The sequence below is a fragment of the Rhinatrema bivittatum genome, chromosome 7 (genome assembly GCF_901001135.1).
Source record: "Rhinatrema bivittatum chromosome 7, aRhiBiv1.1, whole genome shotgun sequence".
NCBI classification, from domain to species: Eukaryota; Metazoa; Chordata; class Amphibia; order Gymnophiona; family Rhinatrematidae; genus Rhinatrema; species Rhinatrema bivittatum.
The window spans coordinates 198,810,011-198,833,865 of NC_042621.1; the positions used below are offsets into that span (position 1 = coordinate 198,810,011).

The 23,855-nt window shown below is 42.8% G+C and overlaps 1 protein-coding gene across 1 annotated transcript in view; it reads right to left on the reverse strand.

The window, feature by feature from the left end:
• Positions 1–23,855, reverse strand: part of ARID5B (AT-rich interaction domain 5B) — a 227,565-nt gene that overhangs the window by 180,760 nt on the left and 22,950 nt on the right. The window contains exon 3 of the mRNA XM_029609741.1: positions 1,487–1,712. Coding sequence (XP_029465601.1) covers positions 1,487–1,712 — 226 coding nt within the window. The remainder of the gene's footprint in view (positions 1–1,486; positions 1,713–23,855) is intronic.

Here is a 23,855-nt window from a genome sequence, read left to right on the forward strand (position 1 = left end):
ATGAGAAAGAGAGGGGACCTAAACCCTGCCACCAGCTGTTATGCCACACACACACACACACACACACACACACAGCCTTCCACTAGCCACAGTCTGCCATCCCTACCCCTACCCTCCTACCTCTATTTCCTCCAGCCACACAGACACCCTCCCACCCCCCAAATCCATCACATCCACCCCATCCTAGCCACATACAGACACCATGCAACACAGCATGAACTTTTTTTTTTACATACACTGATATGCACCTTATTAGATTGAATCCACCTAAAAAATGTCAAAAATTTTAACTCAGGCATTGAAAACCCTAACAAACACCTATTTTTAGAATGCACCAAATATACCTCATTGCCTGAAAAATAAACCCCTAAGTTTGCAATTCACAAGCACCTAGGATTAGAAGCCCTGGATATTCTATAGGAAAGGGACATATCAATAATACTTTAGGCACTACAGACTGGTCGTTTATAAGAGTGAACTATTTCTTAGCTTCTGTTCAAATGTGCGTACGGATTTGACTCTCAGTTGTGTTATATTAAAAGATGTTTGATAGAAAACACAGTTTTAATCTTTAGATACATGGAGGCAGATATCCAGTGCCACTTAGCCAGATAACTACTTATCTTGCTAAATAGCTGGCTAGGTGGTGGGTGGGGCCAGGAAATTCTGTAGAATAGTTGTTAGCCGGATAAGTTATCCAGCTAACTCTGGTCGGGCCACAGACCTGACCTAAAGTTAGCCAGATAGACTTATTTGGCTAACCTTAGGGTAGTTCAGTGATGGCGAACTCCAGGCTCCAAGTGCCACAAATAGGTTCGGTTTTCAGAATATACACAATGCATATGCATGAGAAAGATTTGCATGCACTGCCTCCATTGTATGCAAATCTATCTCGTGTATATTCCGTGTGGTAATCCGGAAAACCTGGCCTGTTTGTAGCACTCGAGGAGTGGAGTTCGCCATCACTGGGCTAGCCTTATATATTCAGCGGCACACCCACGCTGCTGAATATACAGGCTACGTTAGCCAGATAGGTTTATCTGGCTAACTCAGCGAGCTGCAGAGCAGCTGAATATGGACTTCATGATGATAGTGCCAACATTTGTATGTGACAATGCTGCACAAGGTCCACCAACTTCCTGCATTCCTTCATACACGTCAATGGGAAAACACAGTAAAATCCACACAGCAGTTTTCAAGAGTACACAGTCAACTGGGGAGCATTTGTACCATCACAGATTTAAAAGACCCATTTACCCAACTGCTATATTATTTGTGGGACACATCACCCAGATAGTGGATATTTGGTATAGTTATAGATGATAAATCCCACTACTTATAAAGTTACTGTGTATACACCTAAATAGGATCTGTGGCATTATACTGGGCCACAAAATTGATGACATTGTTAAAAATCATGGAACAGCCCAAATGCACACTAAATACAAGCAAAGCCCCAAACACTTTTTTTGTCTAGAAAACTTACCAAGGTCAGCCTTTTCTTTGAAAACATCTTTGAAATTCAGTCCGCTGTTGAGCATGGACTGTCTGTATTTCAGCACGGACTCCTTCTGTCCGTTCTTGCCCAGTTCCTTGGGCCTTAATGGCAGCGCTCGAAGACCGCACTTCCATTTGGAGAAATCTGAATGTGCCCACTTTACCAGATCTTCCAGCCTGACAATGACCTTCTCCGACACGGCGACAACTTCATTCTGCAAGAAGAGAAAAATGTTCCTCAGTGCCTCGCTCACACAATAGCCTGTGACGTTCCATCTGCAAACGGATGCCTCCCATGGCCAGATTTAATTTGGTGTTTCTGAAAAATATTTACACAGATATAATTTGCATACCAGTTCTCTTCACATTTGGTTGGTCTACATAGTACAGATATTTATCTTAGAAAGAAAGACTTTTATCCGAAAAGGCATTTTATCACAAAGTGCGAAAAGGTCATCTACTGTATGCCAAAAGGTTTGAATAAGAGCTGGATGTTTAGCTGCAATTAGCTGCAAATGTAAAAACTCATGCCTGGATGACTAATGGTTAGCTGGGCTTCACATAAATAGCCCAAGTAAATCTTAGATTCTTAGAACTCTGACTCACAAGAACATTCCTCTACTTATGGTACATTTTCCCTTGACTCACATTCAAATATTGAATTTTACTTTTGTCCTAAAAATTACATAAAATGTGATAGAATCCCAGAAGAAATAAAGTCCTTCATATATATGTTAATTTATTCCCGCCATAGATCCTACACACTCTCATGTTCCTTGTAAACATTTGCAAGGCCAGAAAAATAGCTTCTAGGAAAATTCTGCCATGTGCATGTAAGGGTAAATTTTTTAACCCCTGCGCGCGTAAATCCCGGGGTTCACGTGCGTGGGCGGGGCCTTACGCACGCCGGGGCGAATTTTCAGAGGGGCCCGCCCACGCGCGTAAACCCCGGTACGCGAATAAGTGCCGGGCCCAGAGAAAGGGGCGGGGCTGGAGGCAGCCGGTACAGCGGCCATTTGCCGCTGTGCCGGGGAAGCGCGCGCCTGCAGTGAGCTGGCGCGCGCAAGTTGCTTCTGCTCCAATGGACCAGTAAACAACATGAAAAAAGGGAATGGTAGGAAAAAAAGGGTTTAGAGGGTGGGAAGGACAGGGGAAGAGGGAGTGAGTATGGGCAGGGGGGTTCCCTCCCAGTCCGCTCCTTAATTGCCGCGGACTGGGAGGGAACCGGGAGAGGCCCGATCTCGTCACTGCGTGGACCTTTATAAAATTAGGGCACCCCCCCCCCTGTGCGCAGCCCCTGGATTTTATAACATGCGCGCTCCAGCGTGCACGCTATAAAATTGGCGCGTACATGGATGCGCGGGCGCACCTTTAAAATCTACCCATACTGTGTGGGGTAATTTTATACATTTGCAAGTTATACTAATTTTCTAAGCAAACTCATGTACATAAGTTCGCTTTCAAAATTGTCCCCGCAAAACTACACATACACAATTCCACCCGCTACTTGCTGTGTGTAGTTTTGCAGAGGGAACTGACTGTTGTCGATTACACTCCTCCAAAGAAATATGTGAATGATGATACATTTTCATAACAGAGCGCAGTCCATATCTCATCTTTGCTTAGAGTCTTAATGGGGCAGCAAAATGTATTAAATGAAGAGCCAGTGCTTCCACTATACAGGGAACTGCCTAGAGCACAGCAATTTTGAGGGCGGCATCAGAAGCTTTGTTGTATACAAGTACACAGGGCTCTGTCTCGGTGACTCTAGTGACCAGGGTCCCCAATCTCAGGCAGCAGAAAACGGCTCTCTGTTTCCTGCTTCAGCCCCTCTCCTCCAGAGTGCAAGGAACTGGAGGGGAAAAAGCCAACCTGGAACAGACAGTGCACAGATCAAAGCAAGGAAGGGCCACTCGTCTCCCTAATCCAATCCCTCCCCTTCTGTTTCTCTGCTCCCTCCCCTCTTAACAAGAACAAGAGAGGAGAGGGTGCGGCTGGAATTCAATATTTCTACTTATAATCTGTGGTCACTTCTGTATTTGGCAAGGGGATTTTTTGTGTTCTATGTGTGGGGCTAACATAAGGTATTATGCTAACCTGTAGTTTCTGTATACTCCAGCATATTCTGTTTTTCCAGCAGGAGCTGTATGGCTAATAAAATATTTGGATTTTTAGCCCACTTTTCTAAATAACGCTCAAGGTGGCTAACGGCATTTTTAGAATTAAGATACAATAAATCCCTTCCCTAAAGAGATTACAATTTATGTGGATCTCTCAGACAATGGGAGATAAAGCGATGTGGTCAAGGAGACAAGGAAAAGTGTCGGGGGAGGGGGAAGTTGTTTCCTTAGATCTCAGCCCATTCCTCTAACACTAGGCCACTCCTTTTCCTTTCTGGAAAGAACAGTCATGCTGTTCTAGGGCCTGCAGTAATATTTGCATTGCTGACTTTTCATAGGTAAGGTTGTTACTGTTTGAGTTCTGGCAGTTAGTGCCATTTTAGTACTGCAGGTTTACTATATGGGTTCCAAGTTACTTTTTTTTTTTTTTTTTTTTGCAGAGTTTTGTGTTATTTCCCAGGCCTGGTAATGGAGGGAGCTTGTGTTACTGTTACTGAGATGACAAAAGAATTTGAAAATGTTTATGGATGTTGAGTAGTAAGGGGAAACATCCTACTTCAGTCCAGGCCAGCCAATCATTTCAGAGAACTACATTCAACCAATGTGGCATGGATTTATTTTCATTTATACATGGTGAGGGTAAAGTCTGCAAGTAAAAAGTTCTCGCAGACTTTAGCTCAAATTTTCAAAGAGAATTTATGCGACTAATTCTGCTTTGAAAATTAGGACTGTGAAAATCAGAGCAGGCTTACGTGTTTACGTTTCTACCTGCTCTTGAGCAAGTGCAAATGTATGTGCATACATTTATATATGTAATTCTGAAAATTGAAAGTACCCATGCAAATGTTTCCCCTGCCTCAGTTCCACCCCCAAATGCCTCTTTTTGCTGTGCATAAAAATACGAATCTACTTTTATAAACACAACCCCCCCCCACGCAATTTTCAAAGGCCAATTTATGCAAGTAAAACCAGGTTTTACCTGTGCAAATCCTTTTGAAAAATCAGGCCCTTTATGTATTTCTTGATTTATTTTTTTTTTATCTTGCCATCTACCTATAAAAATAACAGTTGAAACATTCCTCAGAACCGGTCATGACTGGGTGAATCGTGTCTGCATTATACAAAACCTCAGTGGGGCTCGATCTATGGAACTGAATTGGGGAGGGGGGTGGGGGAAAGGTTACCCAAGGAGGGCAAGCGGGCTTAAGGCTGAAAGTTCGCCTCTGGTGCCTAATACCCTTGCACTGGCCCTGATCAGATGTCATTGCAGCATGCAGGTCCTTGGTCTTGAGAATCACTTTGGGGCTTATTCACAACAGCTTAGCACCAGCGCTACAGAAAGATTAAATTCACACCGTGGTGCTAGGATACATGTACAAGTGGTCATGAATTGCAACTTAACCGCAATGCGCGGTGCTGCCTCTTGCTTTCAATATGGAAAGCAGGAGGGAGAAAATACTAAAGATAGGCAGGCTTTATAGCCTGTATAGCGCACTTCACAAGGCTGAGCGTGCTGGGAATAAGGCTTCTTATAAACGCCTTTAGAAAGACAGGGCAAATTCTGGAGCTAAGGGGATGCGGCAGGAGAAGGCACAGTAGAAAGCAGATGATGGCTGCCGTATTTGTTTTTAGCTTCTTAGAAGACAACAAACTATCCTTTTCACTCATTCCTTTTCCCCCCACCCCCTCTCTTCCCTCCTCAGCAAAATCTTTTTCCAAAGCCTTAAAATCTTCCTGTTTGAATCCTAGCAGAGTTCAAGATGCTTCTTTCCAGTGGTGCAAAGCTTTTTCAGAAAGCGCAGTCATGACTGCCCCCGCTGAGTGGTACAAATGCTACAGGCAGCCGTGCATGAGCCTCGTGATATCATTCCCCGGGAGTGTGTGGGGAGGGCCACCCTCACACCCAGGGGCATGCTGGCGCTACTTAGCAGTGCCCTGGCACACTATTGGCCCGCCAGCTGTAAGTGAGGCCCTTCGTGGCACAAACCGATTTTTATAGCAGAATGCTTGAAATAGCTGACATTTTTAGTTTAGCCAACTTCCTGCTTGTCAAACATACTTTTCAATTTACATTATTTCAAGTTTCGATAACAGAGCTGTGACACTCCCAACAATTAGAATTCCTGAACAGTTTGTCCAGAGACGATAATGGGAAAACAAAATTCCTAAAATGACGGCACAAAAACTAAATCTCAAGGCTTTTATATATTTTTTTTTTTTAATGAAATGACCTATCAACTGGAAAAAGGAAAATTATTTGATATTTCAAATTTCACAAAGTATGCCCTTAATCACATCTGGTATAAAGTTTAATCCATCGTGTCACTATGACTTATACTCAAACTGCAATAAAAATGCTATACAAATACTTCTCACACAGTCAACTTTACATATCAACATTCAATTAAAAGGAATATGTGAGAGAACGTTTTGTGTGAGGATCTATTTCCTTATTCCACTTAAAAAGAAATGTAAAACTGCAAAACAACTCAGACAGCATCACAGTTCTCATTTCCTGTGAAATGTAACTTCCAAGCTTGTTAAACAATGCTTTATACTATGCAAAACTATTTCATTGGGTAACAGTGAGATTTCATAACCACGTCCTCTGGAAACAGTGAGCTCTATTTGCTTTGCATTTCAAAACTGATCACATAATCATTGGTAAATATCAAACTAAAAATCCTTTGTTACAATGCCATTTACATAGACCTCCTCCAACATCCACACATTTGCTCTAACACCCAACTAGCTCTTCAGTTCAGTATTCAAAATCCAAAATTTGAATACTCAAAATTGTGCATAAAAAAGTTTGATATTTAATTCCAGGGTTCATTTTTTTAAAAACTGAAGTCAAGATCAGACCTGGCTTTGGTTAAATTGTTTATTCTATTCTAAAATGACTTTCATGATCAGATGACTAGGATTTAAATTACAGGAAGTATCTGATCCTTTCCAAGAATGGGTGCGATTACTGCTTTGGCTAGGATATTAAATGAACTAATCAAACATTTTGTTCAGCAAAAGAAGAATGTAATCACTATTCAGTCATCAATGAATAAAGTCTTTTTTTTTTTTTAAGTATAGTAGTCTTTACACGTATTACACAATCTTCATGAGCTATAAGCCCAGATATCTGAATGCAAGATAGCCCATGTGTTTTACCAATGATTCACAGAAAAACTCATCTTGCAACAGTCACATGCATAGTTGGCGATCTGATAAGCATGCAAATAAATCTTCAAGTCAGGAACAAGTAAAGAGGAAAACATCCTTTTCTGCAGTACCCATTATTTAAATAATTCTATTCAAAGAACAGTTTCTCACTTCCTGCATCTATGAAGAACAGAATTCAAGTTACAGGGTTCTTAGAATATCATTCTCAGACTATTCACCAGGCTAGCAATTTCCTAAGTGTACCTTGTGCTCAGAGTCAGTAAAGAAGTCAAGACCAGATGTACAAAGGGGTTTTCCCATTTTGGAAAATGCCTGTGTTATTGCTTTAGATCATTAATACAGTCGCATTAAGGGTGACATTTTTTGTGCTAAAATGTAAATGAGCTGATTAAAATTCAAAAGTGTGCTAAACTGCTCATTTAAATGCAACAGGGCACCAAATTAACACAAAAACCCACCTTAATGTGCCGTTAAAGCAAAATTGTACCTACACTTCAGTAGAGGAAGATAACGTGTTTGAGTTGTGCAAGGTTTCGGGGCACATTATTACAGAGCTTGAACATGCTAAGTCACTAAAGAGCATGTTTAATGTGCAGCAATAACGTTTCAACAATGCAGGTTTACCACGCACTCTTAATGCAGTTTACTAAACAGTCCCCTCTGTGCCCATGGTAAAGTGCTTAATATCTGACCCAAAGTGAGCTGAATGTGGCAGAATAGTCGCAGTAAGATCATCATGAGTTTATTGCGTCATCACAGGAGAACATTTAAAACGCTTCGTGTCATCGGTAGAAACTTTAGGAAAACAAAAGGAAATCACAGCAAAACCTATGACTGAGTATTTCACCCATGACCTTCTATCATCCACCCAAGAGCAGTATTATTTCAGTGCCCTGGCAAAATGACAATTTAGGTCAAAATACCTGCAGGACAAAATGGCTGAAAAGTAAAAAAAAAAAAAAAAAAAAAGTATGTCACCCTTTTCAAGCACTGACTTTTGAATCACGTTAGCACATACATTACAGCTTATGCTAATGTGATTACAATTAGAATGCAAACTGCTAGCATGATAACTCTAAATACAGATAATATGGATAACATTTTAAAATACAGAAATGTACAGAACTAGAAGAAAGAACAGGCTGCACAGAGGCATACTCTTAACATGGCTCTGTAAGTAGGTTGTTAACTAGGTTTCTAAATCTGATAAAGAAGAGAGGAAGAAAATATTTCCTACCTGTTTGAAATCTACTTGCCTTTCCTCATATGCTAAAACATGCTAGTGTTCAGAGGCCCTCGATGTATCTTCATGGTCTATTTCATTTCATGGGACCGCTAACCACTTAGAAAAAACTGAGACAGCTTGCAATCACAATATGCGGGAGAAATATTTTATGCAGTAACGGGGGCACGGACGGCAGACATGGTTCATGCAGGTCCATTTCAAGAAAACGGAATTGCAAAGCACTTTTAGTGCAAGAATTAAGTATCTACTATGGCTTACATTTATATTTTATTTAATGATGTAATTGTAGTCTGCAAGTTTATTTTATTGTATGCCACTGTGGGGTATGTAATCAAGGAGGCCAAAACAGAAGTGCGGCCATCTATTGCAGGAAACACGTCTGCAAATGTGTAACAAGAAATGAATTCTAGCATGCTAACATTTTATTAAATTATAGCTCCATATCTGGTTAGCTTGGTTAGATTGTATTTCATACAATTATGAATACTGTATGTACTCTACTAACTTAAAGCCATGAGAAGCCAAGGGACACTGGAAAATAGATGAATTACAAGCACATCTCAGACTGTCCCTCAGTGCCAGACAGTCATGCTTACTCTCAAATGCTCATACTGGAGGGTCATATTCACAAGGATTTACACGTGTAAAAGTAGCATATATCGTACCAACTTTCAAAAGCCCACTCACGCACTTAAAATGCATTTACACACATAATACCCAATTTTAAGCATGTAAATTCTTTTGAAGATTACCTTCATTTTGTCTTATTAAAGTGCCAGATTTCTTATTTAGACAATTGCCCTCTTTACAAACTTTAAGAATAAAACACCTTCCACCTTCTTTTCCCTTCCCTTTCATTCCCCTCCATATGGTCAGGTCACTCTCACCCCTCTCATTCACTTCCTTCTCCTCCTTCTGACTCCTGTCCTCACCTCACTTTCATTCACTCCCTTCCCTTCACCCCCACCCGTTGGTCCCGCCTCTCTTCCCCCTGGTGGGACCTAGCCTCTCCTCCATTAACTCTGCTCAGCAGTCGCTGGTCCCTCTGCCTATTCTCTCACTGATGGGGCCTGGCCTCCCTGCCAATGGCTTTCGTCAGCAGCCAGTCCCCCTTCCTCTTTTCGTGCTAGTGGGGACTGCGCACCCTGCGAGCTTTTCTGGCCCTGCCATGCATTTAAAAAAACACCTCTTTCTGCAAGCTGGATATGACAGCTCAAAAAAAAAAACCAACCCATGATGGACTGGATCCAGTTCGCAGGCCATAGTTTGGAGAAACTTACCATAAACTCTCACACTTACGTTTGAGCTCCTGGAAGCCACTGGCAAAGAAGGTCTTTAAGAATGGGTCTAATTTTATATATGCTGTCTCAATACTATACAATGAATAAAGACACATTAGAATTTCAATGACCAACTCGACAACATTTGCTCAACTGGTTGATGGCGGAGGTGATTCATCCAACTCTGAAAGCTTTAATACAGAAACCTTAAATCTTCTCTTTTATGTAAACTTCACTTGCAGATAAACATATGATTTAGACATGCTCCTACTCGTTATGCATTTTTTCCAGTTCAGTTAATTCATATAATTATCTTTGCATCTAAATAATTTGAGATGAAAATCTCTATTGTAAGACTTTTCAGAATTATACTAAGCTGAACTGTTTGAAAGTGGTTTTTCTGTTGAATGCTGATTTTTGGCAAAATAGAATTGACATTATACACTATAAACTTGACAAAGAATCCTGAGTACATTCACAAATGTATGCCGATGTATCTGGGTAAACTTGTTTTTTAAAAAAAGTGCTATATTATAAAAGCATTTTAATCTCACTATTATGATGACAAGAGCACATTTCTAGACTTCTTTGATGCGAACAGTATATTTTAAAAGCTCTTGAGAATTACTCCTGGTTAATAACTAGGCTTACATTTTACATTTTATTATTCTACGTACACGTTTACAACTGAACTTTGTTCTCATTCTTCTGGTATTTCCTTCCTTCAAGTACAATGGATATTGAATGAATTTGTTCTTAATGTGAAGTGCAAGTCTATAGGGCTCTACTCAGTTAAGAGCTTTCTCATATATTATACCTATGACAGAAATCTTTACTGAACAAGGTCAGAAACAGAACAACAAGAAAGGTTTAAAGAAAATCCCAGCAGTAGCCTGAGAATTCACAGTGTTTTCCGCAATTCTGTGTACGTCACAAGAATGCTTCCCTGCCAGGGCCCTTAACTGATCCCTCTCCAAGCCTACATGTAATTATTGTGGCCTTCACTCGGCAAAATACAGAGAAATGAAACAACTACATGCAGGAGTAAATATCTGCCGCCCAGAGCCAACTATTCAACAAACTGACATGAATATCGTTTTTATAGCTTGAGAAACAAAAAAAAGCCCCTGGGGCAAACATTGCAGAGTTCTGGAGAAGAGAGACCATGGTGAATATGCTATCTAAAAGCGAACCTCAACCTTTCATGAAAGAAATGGCTAACTAAGTTGTTTTCCCATTAACACAGAATGAGTCGGGGGAGGGGGGTAAGCTTTAGTAAATCAGGCCTTAGCGTAAGCATTTCGTCAGCCAGCCACAATAATCATAAACATAACTGTCAGGTAAATTACCAACCCCCAAAAGTGTGTAAATCAATCCTACAGCAAAGCGCAGTGAAAAATAAATATCCAACAAATGCAGATGTTCAGCCCCACCTGGGCTGCTATAAAGTTACTCTCTCATGATAAAATTTGCAAACACTTTGTACCTGCAGACTTTATCCCAAATTTACAAAGCACACTTGTGACCATAAATCAGTCTTGAAAGTTTGCAGGTTGACCCAGTGCACACGTATCAATCAAAAAGAAACTAAACTAGCACCTCATCTCTTTAGAATTATTATTATTATTAAGTAGAGGGACAATCATACATAGATAAACTCTGAGGGCTCTGTAATCAAGGTCCCAAATTGTCTGAGTAAATACAACACCCTTATGTGCTCTTGTAAAAACTTATTTCATCATTTTATACAAAAACTACAGAAAATATCATAAAATCACTTCCCTTAATCAAAAAAGGACTACAACCAGTCTCAACATGGTCGTGTTTCAATTTCCTGCATCAGAAGCACTGGTTCATCGGTATAATGCCTTGATTGTAACAGCGAATAATATTGCAACTCAGTCCAACTTCTATATGCCATGTCCCTGCATACAGTATGCTATGCACTGAGCTAGTGTAACCTTCTATGTGTATATTTAAGTATATATTTTTAAACATCAAAAGAACGCATAATTGCTTTCCCTGACCCGTCACCAACCCTTGGAAGGCTTCTTGCTAGTGCAGGTAAAAGTACGTGAGACATGGAAATTTGTGTGTACTTTTTTTGCAAGCACAACCCCCTAATTGATTTTCAAAGCGCGAATGGCAAACATAAAATGGAATTTTATGCGCGTAAGTCACTTTGAAAATTAAGCCCTGGATGTTCCATGTTTCCAAAGAAATGTGTCCAACCCAAAGATTATACAATAGTAAAAAACAAAAAATAATAATAAATAAAAACCTCATATAAAGTTGATGGTCTTTATTTTTAAGGAAGCTGAAACTCAAATGTATTAGTTATGCATAAAATACGTACTTGGATATGATGAAACCCAGAAAGCATATGGGTGAATTTTAAAAGTCCTTCGTGCACCAAAGCTGGGAGATATGCACGTGTATCGGCCCAGCATGCTGTGCAGATTTTAAGAGGCGCCCGGGCATGCGCATATCTCCTGGTATGCAAGTACATTTCTTTTTCATAAAAGGGAGGAGCGTGGGTGGGGTCCGGGCGGGGCATGGCCATTCCAGGAAATATGAATGTACCCACCGTGTAAATATTTACGCACACCAGCAGGTGCCATGGTCCCTATCCACGTAGCTTTACTTCTGCTATGGACAGTGTGTAAGTCATGAAACAAAAATAAAATAGGCTAGCGGTGGGGTTTTAAGGGTTGGGGCTAATAGGTAAAAAGGAGACAAGTTAGCTAGGGGGTTTAGGAAGTCCTTTCCTTTACTGGGGCGAACTGGGGAAGCAGTTAATTGCGTTGGCGCGCATATCTACTAAAAAAAAACCCTCGCACTTATGCAACTGAGGCAGCACATGCACGTATCAATGTAAAATCGTGTGCACATGTACGCGTGTACAGCCGATTTTATAACAGGTGCGCATATACATGCGTATGTTATAAAATCGCTGCGTCCATGTGCGCGAGCTGGCAAACACGCACACATGTGCTCCCGCACGCAGGTCTTAGACTTCACCTTTTAAAAAAGAACACTACCCCAGAGGAGGGTATGTACTAACACACAGTTACTCTGGTACAGTAGGTGAGGTTAAGGGCTTAAGACATACTGTAACATTATTATTTTTTTTTGTAATGAAAAACCGGATTTCATAGGTACTACTATTGTAATCAACTGACTTAAACATTTGGAGGAAAATTTTGAAAGCCAAATTCCATGGGTTAAACGCTTTCCACCCACGTAGATTGGCTTTTTGAAAATTGCCCTCTCAGTACGGGTAAGACCAGTGCGTGTTCTCACCCACATTGACAGAGGACGCTCCCAAGGGCGTGTTTAACTTGGGAAAGGGTAGCCATGCACGTGGATTGCATTTTCAAATCTACGCACATTCGGGCGGATTTTAAAAGTCCTGCTCGTGTAAATCCGCCCGGATTTACGCAAGCAGGGCCTTGTGCGCCTTGCGCGCCTATTTTCCATAGGCCGCCGGCGCACGCAGAGCCCCGGGACGCGCGTAGGTCCCGGGGTTTGTCAAAGGGGGCGTGTCGGGGGCGTGTCGGGGCAGGACCCGATGACGCTGCATTTCGGGGGTGGGACCGGGGGTGTGGCACCGGCTCGGGGGCGTGGTCCAGGCCTCCGGACCAGCCCCTGGGTTGGAGGACGGCACGCCAGCAGTCCACTGGCGCGCGTAGATTTACGTCTGCTTCTCGCAGGCGTAAATCTAGGAACAAAGGTAAGGGGGGGTAGGTGAGGGGAGGGCGAAAGGAAGTTCCCTCCAAGGCCGCTCCGATTTCGGAGCGGCCTCGGAGGGAACGGAGGTAGGCTGCGCGGCTCGGCGCGCGCCGGCTGCCCAAAATTGGCAGCCTTGCGCGCGCCGATCCAGGATTTTAGAGGATACGCGCGGCTATGCGCGTATCTTATAAAATCCAGCGTACTTTTGTTTGCGCCTGCTGCGCAAACAAAAGTACGCGATCGCACTGTTTTTAAAAATCTACCCCATTATTTTCCATCAAAATTTTGCTCTCACAAAAAAAAACAGAGGCAAACAGCACAGATACAAAATGCCCACAGTAATAATTAAAGCAAATCTGTGCACACAACTTTGCTTTGATTATTGGTGCAAACACCCACATGTAAAATGGACCCATGGTACTGGCACCAAAAGCAGGCACAATACAATTTCTAATACTGGAGAGAATTTAAAATTTGTGCTGCTTGCCGAATTTCCTAGTAGATAACATCCCTACGGAAGTCCATTATGAGGGCTACGAGCCCTACAGGCAAATCAGGTATTAGAATATCTATTTGCCCACCTCACTACAATTATATATTAGCCTTTAACAAAATGAGGAGCCCTGACACTGATGAGCTGAGGATACGTTTCAGATTCAGAAATCTGCATTTAGGAAAATGCCATTAAGGCAGTTTATTACCAAGTAGCTAACAAACTCCCAGGTCATAACTGCCTGCTGTTAACATTATAGACATGTGCCAGTATTCTCAATATGTGGAAGGACAGTTCCCATCATTATACGCAAGACGACCCTGAAATTTTGCAGACCTCTTCATTGTCCTTGAACACGTGTTATCCATAAATTTTGAAACAGGAAATAGTAGTTGGGGGGAAAAACAGTTGCATAATACATAGTTAAAAACTTTTGTAATGGTTGGCTGCTCATTTGCTTAACTTAACTTTCCCAAACAAGAAATTTGAATAAACGTGTCCCACTGTGCTGATATGCTGTGGAATACTTTATGCAAATACTCGCCTTTTGAGAAGTGGGCGATATTCAACAGTTCTAAAAGACTGAATCTGTTCTCCGGAGAATGTTGACCCCCTCTCAATATGAATACTTCTACTGTCCAAGCAAGTACTGAAATAATTATTTCTAAAGGGCTCCAGTTCATTTTTTTTCTCCTCCAATATAATATCCAGACTTCATGTGGTGCACTGCAATAAATCTTGAGAGGTCTTCCATGTGTAAGCCCCTCTCGTGACACATAAAATGAGAGAGGTGTCCAAGGCCTGTTTGAAAGCTAAGCCCCAGTCTTTCTGTGGGTTCACAACACATAAAGATGGTCAGGCAGACGGAGTATCCAAGCTGGCACAGAGGCAAGAGTTGATTTCCTCAAGCTGGATAGGAAAAACTCCACAAAACACGTATTTCCCCTCTATGACCCCCTCTGACTGCACACCAACTTCTTCAATGAACTGACAAGATACGTCTCTCGTTCGCACGCCCTGAAATAAAAGGAGGGTCTCAGACAAAAGCTATCTTCAACATAACAAAAAAAAATATTTCTGGGATTTCCAGCAGTCAGAAATGAGTAATATTAAATTTCACTGATGAAATCAGGGTTCACAGGTTCATAGCACTGCTAGCAGCGACATTAACAGCAACAAAAAAAGCCCTCTTCCTCAGAAAAACAGATGTGATTTTAGGACTCACATCCCTACAAAAGAATTCTTCAGTTATCGACCCATCATTACAGCTCACTCATGTTCCAAAAGATGTCCGCAAGGCTTCTGTGGTCCATAACCCTCCTGGGTTGCCACTTAAGATTAGGGGGTCCAATAAAAATGTATAGTTCTCCTTGCCTGGCCCTTTCTGGACGCAGTATATCAGCTGCCCTCCAAGGCGCTGTGGCGCTCCCCACTACCCAATCAAAAAGACTAAGGCACAGAGGCAAAGGAAAGACAGACGCTTTCCCACTCTGAGCATCACCTTACGTTGGCCCCCAAGGAAGCTCCCTCACAGCCTTCCCTTAAAGGAATATACCAAATCCCCTTAATAAATTTCTGCTGCAAGTAGAGGTTAAGTGACATCCCTGAACGTTTTGGCCAGGAGCAAGTTTCTAGTGACCAGGGCCCAAGTTCGGCCCCTGTTAATTTTATGACAAGTCCTCATGACGTATGTAATACAGGAAAATGGGGACTTGCTCATTACTGTAAGAAAAGGGCAGCGTCTCTCCCTGTAAAAAAAAATCATGATGCTGATGTAGTAAAGCAGTATCACAGACTTAGGCAGTAGCCTAAGTGTAAAGTCTGTTACTAATGGTAGGTCATTTTCAAAAACAAACAAACAAACCTAGGCATGTGTTTTTTTTGGTTCTTTTTTTGGGGGGGAGAATTCGTTTAGGCAGGTACCCGGTGACAAAACTTACTTGCAGATTTTCCATCTCCTTATTTTATTTTTGTGGACAGAGGAAAGAAAAGAAAAGTGCACCTGCAGAAGGGATGCTCCTGTTTAATGCAGCTAGCAGCATGCACGTTCACAACCCTGGGCTTACTATCAGGCCGATACAGTAAAGCGCAGCCGCGGTTGTGCAGTTTTTAACCCGCTTTGGACGCACGTTTTGAGCACATAAGACGGACGTTTTAAGCACATAAGACGGATTCAGTATCGGCTTTTACGCGTCCTTAGCGCTAGCCGGAAAAGACGCGTATCCATTTCCGCCCGCCACATGTATATGATATGTTAATAATCGGATTAGCTATTCCCCCCGATACAGTAACGTGCACCCAAATTATCACGTTTTTAACCAGCTTATTTACCGCGTCTTTAACCTCTATATTTACCGCCTACCCTGTCCCCGGCGTTAGTGTGGTGTTCAGTCAGCTTTGGACTGGACAGCGTCATGGTCAACATGCATATATTGGCTCTGGTGATCTTTTTCATTCGGTTGAGAAGCAGAATGAGAAATGCTCGGCAAGTGAATTCTACAAGGCAGATTGGAGAGGCCAACAGGGGAGCCCAGCAGCAAGGAGAACCCAGCCAACTGGAGAACCCAGCAGCAAGACCGGAGGAGGTATGTGTTCAACGGTACCATCCATCTCTGGGTGTCTCTGAGGCTCCGGGGGTCTAGCGAAGACATGGATGCCTCTACGGACACCGGAGAGATGGGAGATGCGCCAGGCCTTTCTCCGGCCTCTAGTAGGCGTCCTGAGGCTCCGGGGGGTCCAGCAAAGACATGGATGCCTCTACGGACACCAGAGAGATGGGAGCTGTGCCAGGCACCCGGAAAGAGGCGGGAACGTCCATGGATGTTGGAAGGCAGTGTTCCCGTCTGTTTCCAGGCATCCATGCTCGGAGGCCCCGACCTTCACAGATGCCCGGACGTCCTTGCACGTCCATGCTTGGAGGCCCCGACCTTGGACGTCCGGCTGGGCGCTCAAGGCAGCGGCCATGGACGTTGGAAGGCAGCGTTCCCGTCTCCTTCCGGACGTCCATGCTCAGAAGCCACGGCCTTGGACGTCCGGCCGGGTGCTCAAGGCAGCGGCCATGGACGTTTGGAAGGCAGCATTCCCGTCTCTTTCCGGGTGTCCATGCTCGGAGGCCCCGACCTTCACAGAAGCCCGGACGTCCTTGCACGTCCTTAAGCGCCAGGACGTGCAAGGTTGGGGGTGGCCTCCGATCAAGGACGTCCAGATGCTCAGGGCAGCGGCCCCGGTGTCCATGCGGGGTCTGTAGAAAAGAACCATCCACTTACCTGCTGGAATGACATTTAAAATGACATTTGAAATGACAGGTATGGATACTGTATAGGCGCTGTATACCTCTCTATACAGTAAAATGGATTGCGAACGCCTACCGCTTCATAGGCGCGCTTTTGACGCTCCTTTGCCGCTGCTTGGATTTGCGTCTAATTTGAATACTGAATCGAGCGGCTTACGAACTAAAATGTGCGCGCATCAAATGCTCGGGCACCCGGTTCTGCCGCACTTTTTTTTATGCGTTGGTACTGTATCGGCCTGTATGTAACTATTCTGAGGAAGGCCATTTTCCAAGAGGCCACTCTATGTGGGTAAATCATTTTTAAAATTGTCCTTTCAGGGATACTTTTGTAACATCACGCACAAGTTATCCGGCAAATATGTGCATAAGTCGTACCAATTTTCAAAGCAGACTTACACACACATAAGTCTGTTTTGAAAATTATCCCAGCAAAACTAAGTGCACATAATTGCACCGGTTATTTGATGCGAATACTATTTATATATGCCAAATGAAACTATGGACCGGATTTTAAATCACCTATGCGCGTAAAATCCACTTAAAGGTGAATTTTAAAAGCCAGGTGCATGGCAAAACTGGGAAATACATGCACGAGTTGGGCCAGCATGCATCGAGCAGATTTTAAAAGCCGCCTGAGTGCGCGCATATCTCCCGCCGCATGCCCAAATGAAAAGTTCAAAAAAAGGCGCGGGGCAGGGCAGGGCGTAGGCGGGGTCTGGGCGAGGCATGGGCATTCCGTGGATTTCACACAGAAATTAGCACATAAATACTTTCACGCACAGCCGCGTGCCGTGTAACTTTACTGCTGCTATGGGTGACATGCGAGTTATACAATAAAGACAAATCGGTGGGGTTTTAAGGGTCGCGGCTAGCAGGGGACAAGGGAGGCTATTAAACTAGGAGGGGCTGGAAGTCCTATTCCTTACGTGGGCGAACTGGGAACAAACCAGGAAAACTGGTAAAGGCGTGGGCGCACTTGGCTTTTAAAATCCCCCCACGTGGTTGAAGCGGGATTTGCTCACGCAGGCACGCACCCACTTAACATTGCGTACACATTTACGCGCAGTCAGGCTATTTTAGAACACGTGTGTGCACATGTTTAAAAGTTACCTTCTCAGAAGAGTAATTTTCAAAGCAATTTCCGTGGCTAAGGCCACGGAAATTCCGTGTTTTTCCTGTGGAAGTGGGGCTTTAAGAAAACTTGCCCGCCTTATATGCACGTAAAAGTATGTGCATAGGGGTCCCTACATTCACATATTTACCCAGGGATGGGGCTAGGAAGGGAGGGAGTGTTGCACTTGGATGAATACTTTTGAATTTTCAAAAAAAAGCATGCCTATATTTTTTTTCTCAGGATAAAACCATCTGTACATATTAGCGAGTATAAAATGTGTACAAGTAGTTTGACTGAGATCATTTTCAAAAGGGAATATACATGCACACTTTCATGTTGAAAATTAGTGTAAGACAATAGGTACCAGTGTGGGCAGTTAGTAAATGACTCCCTGAAAGCACAGCAAGTTATTAGAGACTGCATGAGTCAGCACGTCAGAGTAATTACCTACCACAGGAAAAAAACTGTAATGAGAACACCAACAAAACACAACTCAGATTTTCAGACAAAATGTGTTATTCTAGGTAGCCGACTAAAAAGCAACATCATGCAAATATACCGCACACATTTAAGAGGAAGCACTGAAGTAAATATAAAATTCATAATTTTTTCCCCCCAAAGCTTATATAGGAAAGATTTCAGGAGAAAACACAACCTTCAAAAAAGTATGTCAAACTGAGATTTTTCAAAATTCTGACGTGCTGTAAATGTTTTTACTCTAATGCTTCCCGGGGTCATTTAAAGAATTCTTAAGGTCAGGAGTGATTTGTACACCTGCTTGACTGTCTGCTGAGCTACTGATTTAGTAACATCAGAAAAATGTAGCTTACACAAGCACAATACACTATGCACTACTGTTCTAACCTTATAAGACAATGGGCCTAATCTATCAAAGGTTTTTCCCATTGGCACAGGGTGAAAGAAAATTGTAATTGATCTGATTAGCACAACTTTGCAATAATAATAATAAAAAAAAAAATAAATCCCATTTTCAGCAGCCTATTTCAAAGTTTCACAGTAGTACATAGTTGCAGTTAAGTGCCTTTTAAATACAATGCATTACTGTTGAGAGCTCACAGATCTCAAAATACAATCAGGGCATGCTGAACTTAAATTGTAAACCGTCGTGATGGCGAAACCGAACGACGGTATATAAAACTCGCTAAATAAATACATAAATACAAAATTGTGAACGTTGGGCTAATAAATATTTCTACTTAACAATTTGAGGATAATTTTAAAACAAGTGCGCGTGTGCCCATATGCTCACTTATGTGAGTGCGATCACACATGCGCATGCATTTTAGATCATCCACGCAAGGGTGCGCACATTATATAAAATACACCTATTTGCACCTATTTGCACCTCATTTTAAGCATTTGCACGAGGAAACGTTATTCGTGTATTTTTTTTTTTTAGCCCTTGTTGGCTTTTACACATGGCCAGTCAGCACATTTTGGAACTTGCGAACATGAAGAAAACTACCAGTTTTACCAATTAGTCCACGAGTTTGCCCAGTATATCCAGAGCCACCACTAGGCGAACGCCTAGGGCGCCAGAGTCCCAGGGGCAGCAGCTGCGGCAGCAAGAGCCAGCGACCCATCCGTCCTCACCCGACCCAGCGCTTCTCTCATCCGTGTGGTAACCTGGTGTGTGTGTGTGTGTCCCCCCCCCCCCCCCCCCACAACAGAGGCTCCCTCAGGCCGGACCTCGACTTGCGCCGCTTCCCGCCATCTTGCTCTGGTTTCCTCCGCGCAAAGGAGTGGGAGAGAGTGCGCGAGCCCGGGCAGGGGCGTGGGCAAGACAGAAGGCGCCTAGGGCACCTAATACCCTTGCACCGGCCCTGAGTATATCTCTAGGTCATCAGGACCCCTCTGGTTATGCACCCTGCGCTCCCCCCAGTTTACCCTGACCCTTCACCCAGTTAGTATTTGGCTATAAAGGATTTTATTCTCAAGCCTGATAAATAGCAAAAGTAAACATGCGCAGGTAACAACCGCGCACGCGCTGTGATCTCAGATTATAAAATGGCAACTTACGCGTATAAATGTTGGCCCCGCTGCCGTACACCCCTGACCTGCCACTAACCCCTCCTTTTTTTTTTTACAGGAGCCAATTTATTTGTGCACCAGTACTAGCGTGTGTATGTGCGAGCTTTATGAAATATCACTAGCGCATCTTTTTCAAAATTCACCTTTTTAAAGGATAACTTTTAAAGAATTTTGTGCGGTCCCATATATGCACGAATATGGCCACACGGAGAACCGCTACAGAATTTTATGACTTGCATGTATCAGGTACGCACCGATTATAAAACACGCACCTGTGCGCTTATGTGTGAATGTCTGCAATGCACTGAAACTGCGCACTTTTCCTACTTATTTTAGGCCTAGATTCATCGTTTTGCTATAAAGATAGCAAAAATAGCGCCCACGATAAAAAGAGGAGCTTGGTTAGGATAATTTTCCTGGTACCGCATAGGTATTATACCGCAATATGCATTAAGTTTATCGCGCCCATGTTATTTTCACGTCACACGCTGCATTGCCGACTGGAAATGCTTTTGGCCTGAGAGAGAGAGGATCACAAAAAAGTTACCTATTTATTCCACTGTAAGAGGGACCACTAGTAACTTGGGGTGAGGTCTGGGGGGTGAGTTGAGTTTTGGGGGACAGTTTTACATGCAGTCATACGTACGAACAGCACAGTTACCATCAGTGAAGATTTAATGTGATCTGGTAACTGTGCTGTTCGTACCTATGACTGTGCATGTAAAACTCCCTCCCAAAAAAAAAAACTCACCTCACCCCCCCAAACCTCACCCCGAGTTCATAATGCCCCTCTTAGTGTTATAAAAAGTTCAGATATAACGTTTTCAACCGCTAACGCAGGCACAATGCACAAGAAAAAGGTGTAGTAGTTATTTCCTGTCGCACGCCACGCTAACTGACCTTCATTTCCATTTGCTCTGCCCAAACTCCTCCCACTTGAATACAACTGAAAAATTTGCATACGCAATTTGCGATGTGGTATTTATGGCTTGCGTTATACCCTAACGCATTTTGCTAAATGACCCTCTTAGAAACATACACGTCTATATCTTATGCACAAAAAAAAAAAAAATACAACTTGGTCTTTTAAAACGTGCAAACGTAATTGAAATCGCCAGTTTTCCAGTTCCTCTACTAGTTCACCTAGTCCTTCTCCAGGTCTTTGAGACCCTCCTAGTTCTTCGCTCTGAACTCCCCCCAGTTCACCCAGACCCCCGCACCCAACCGATACTTGACAACAGATGAGTCTGATATCAATTGCGCGAGATAATTAGCAGGTGTAAAATTGCACGGATAAACTCCCACATGCACTCGTGGAAGTCTCCTACAAAATAACAATTTACGTGTATACCTCTTAAGTCCCGCCCCAGAAAGACCCTAGAACGCCCCTCTTTGATGCGTGTAGACGTGCGTGAGAAAATGAAAACTGCATGTACGCGAGTACAGGCTACTGACTCACATATCTGCCACGCATAACTCCTTCATTCCATGTAACCAATATTTCAAAATTGCTCAGCTTAAAGATTTACAAAGAATCTATTTGCTGCAGATAATTCAGGTCATTCATTCTTTACCTTTGAACAGTTTGTCTTTACGTGTTGAAATGTATTTGAGAGAGAATTGGTAACTAAGAATGTGTAAAACCTACTAATGGGAGACAGGCATTAGACTTCAATGAAAAAGAATGTCCTTTTCTCCTACACATGGCCACACAGGGAGCCATGCCAGTCCCTTTAAAATTGGGATCACCCTTCTCTGTACCTTTTCTAGTTCCGCTACATTTTATTTAAGATGGGGCGACCAATGCCGCATGCAATACTCCAGGTGTGCTAATAATACCTAACATTCGATTTGATTGGTTTTTTTGACTGCCACGGTGCCACTGCACACTGGGCTGAGGATTTCCAAACTCCTTTTCCTGGGTAATCAAACCCAGTACGGAACTTGGCACTGTGCACTTATAGTTCTGATTATTCTTCCCTATATGCCTCACTTTGCTCTTGTCCACATCAAATTTAATTTGCCACTTAGCCATCCAATCCTCAGTCTCTTACAATTTCTCAGAATTGCAGGATCTCTTGCAATTTCTCAGAATTGGCTTGTGATCTAACATGGAATAAATCTGTGTCATCTGCGAATCTGTTCGCCTCAGTCTTCGCGCCCTTTTCCAGATCATTTATAAATATGCTAAAAATCTCCAGACCCAATACAGATCCCTGGGGCACTCCACTATTTACCTTTTTCCACTGAGAGAAATGACAATTCAAAATAAGACATTGCCTCCTATCCCATGATTTTTTTAATTTCCTTATGAGTCTCTCAAAAGGGACTTTGTCAAACACCTTCTGAATATCCAGATATAGTGTATCAACTGAGTCACCCTCGTCAACATGTTCATTAAACCCTTCAAAAATAATTTAAAAATCTAATGGATTTGTAAGTCAGGATTTCCCTTATCTAAATCCATGATGGCTCTGCCCCATTAGTCTATGTCTATCCAGATGGCAAATAATTTTGTTCATCAGAATAGCTTCTACCATTTTGTCCTGCACCTACATTATGTTCACTAGTCTGTAGTTTTTCAGAGTTCTTTTTAAAAATAAGTGTTCATTGGCCACCCTCCAATCCTCGGGTAACATAGCTAATTTGAGAAGAGAGATTACTAGTAACAAGTCTGAAATTTCATTTTTTAGTACTTTCAGAACTCTGGGGTGTATACCATCCAGTATTGGTGATTTGTTACTCCTTAGTTTGTCGTTTTGCTCTATTACATATTCCTGGTTCACCGTGATTTGATTCAGGTCCTCTGAATTATCACAATCAAATAATTTTTACAATTTAGTAATCTTCTCAACACCAAAGCAACGAATTAATTTAAAGGTAGATTTTAAAACGAGCGTGCATGCGTCCATGTGTACACGGTTCCAGACACACGCACATGGACACAATCATTTTATAACATACGCCGCAGCCATTACTTGTTTGGAAGTTTCCAAACAAACGCTGACCACTGCACGTAGAGGTACAGGAACTGCAAGTGATTACACCTACAGAATACACTAGTGGGTACTGGGTTCAATTTTTAAATCCTACGAGTATCTTTCAGGTATGTGGATACTTTGTACCCATACGGGGCCTGTGAAAACACTAGGCAATCTAAGCAACCATCTACAGCATGACAGTTTTGGAGGTGATGTGGCAGTGGCAGGGCCACAGTGATTTTGCCTCCTTGTTCTGCCTGCTTTTGTGGATCCGTGTGGGCCTATGTGGGCAGGAGGAAAGAAATGCAATTACCATGGCCTGAAGGAGCAAGAGCAGGCTGCAAGAAAGAAACAGGAGGCAGAGCAATCTCAGCCTGTGCCAGAAGGAAGAGAAGTCCCATCAGCTGCAAGGGCCGAAGGAGGAGGCTTCTACCGCTTTTGGTTCTGGAGGGGGGGGGGGGGGGGGGGAGAAGATTGAGTGAGTGAGAGGAGACATGTGTGTGTGTGTGTGTGTGTGTGTGTGTGTATGAAAGAGAGAGAAGAAAATGTGTGCGCACGAAGTTCCCGAGTATGAAAGCGGGAAACTCTTTTGGAAATAGAGAAATGTGACTGCAGAAAAAAATCCTGTGTAGCCTACTCATCCATACCAACTGCTCAACTCTACAATTCCTACCACTCCCTCAGAGATCTCCTGGGTTTGTCTCATGCTTTCTTGATTTCAGATAAAGTCCTTGTCTCCACCAACTCCACAGAAAGACTGTTCAATGCATCCACCACCCTCTCTGTAAAGAAATATTTCCTTTGTTTACTCCTGAGTCTATCTCCTTTCAATCTCATACCATGATTCCTCATTTCAAAGCCTGCTTCCTCT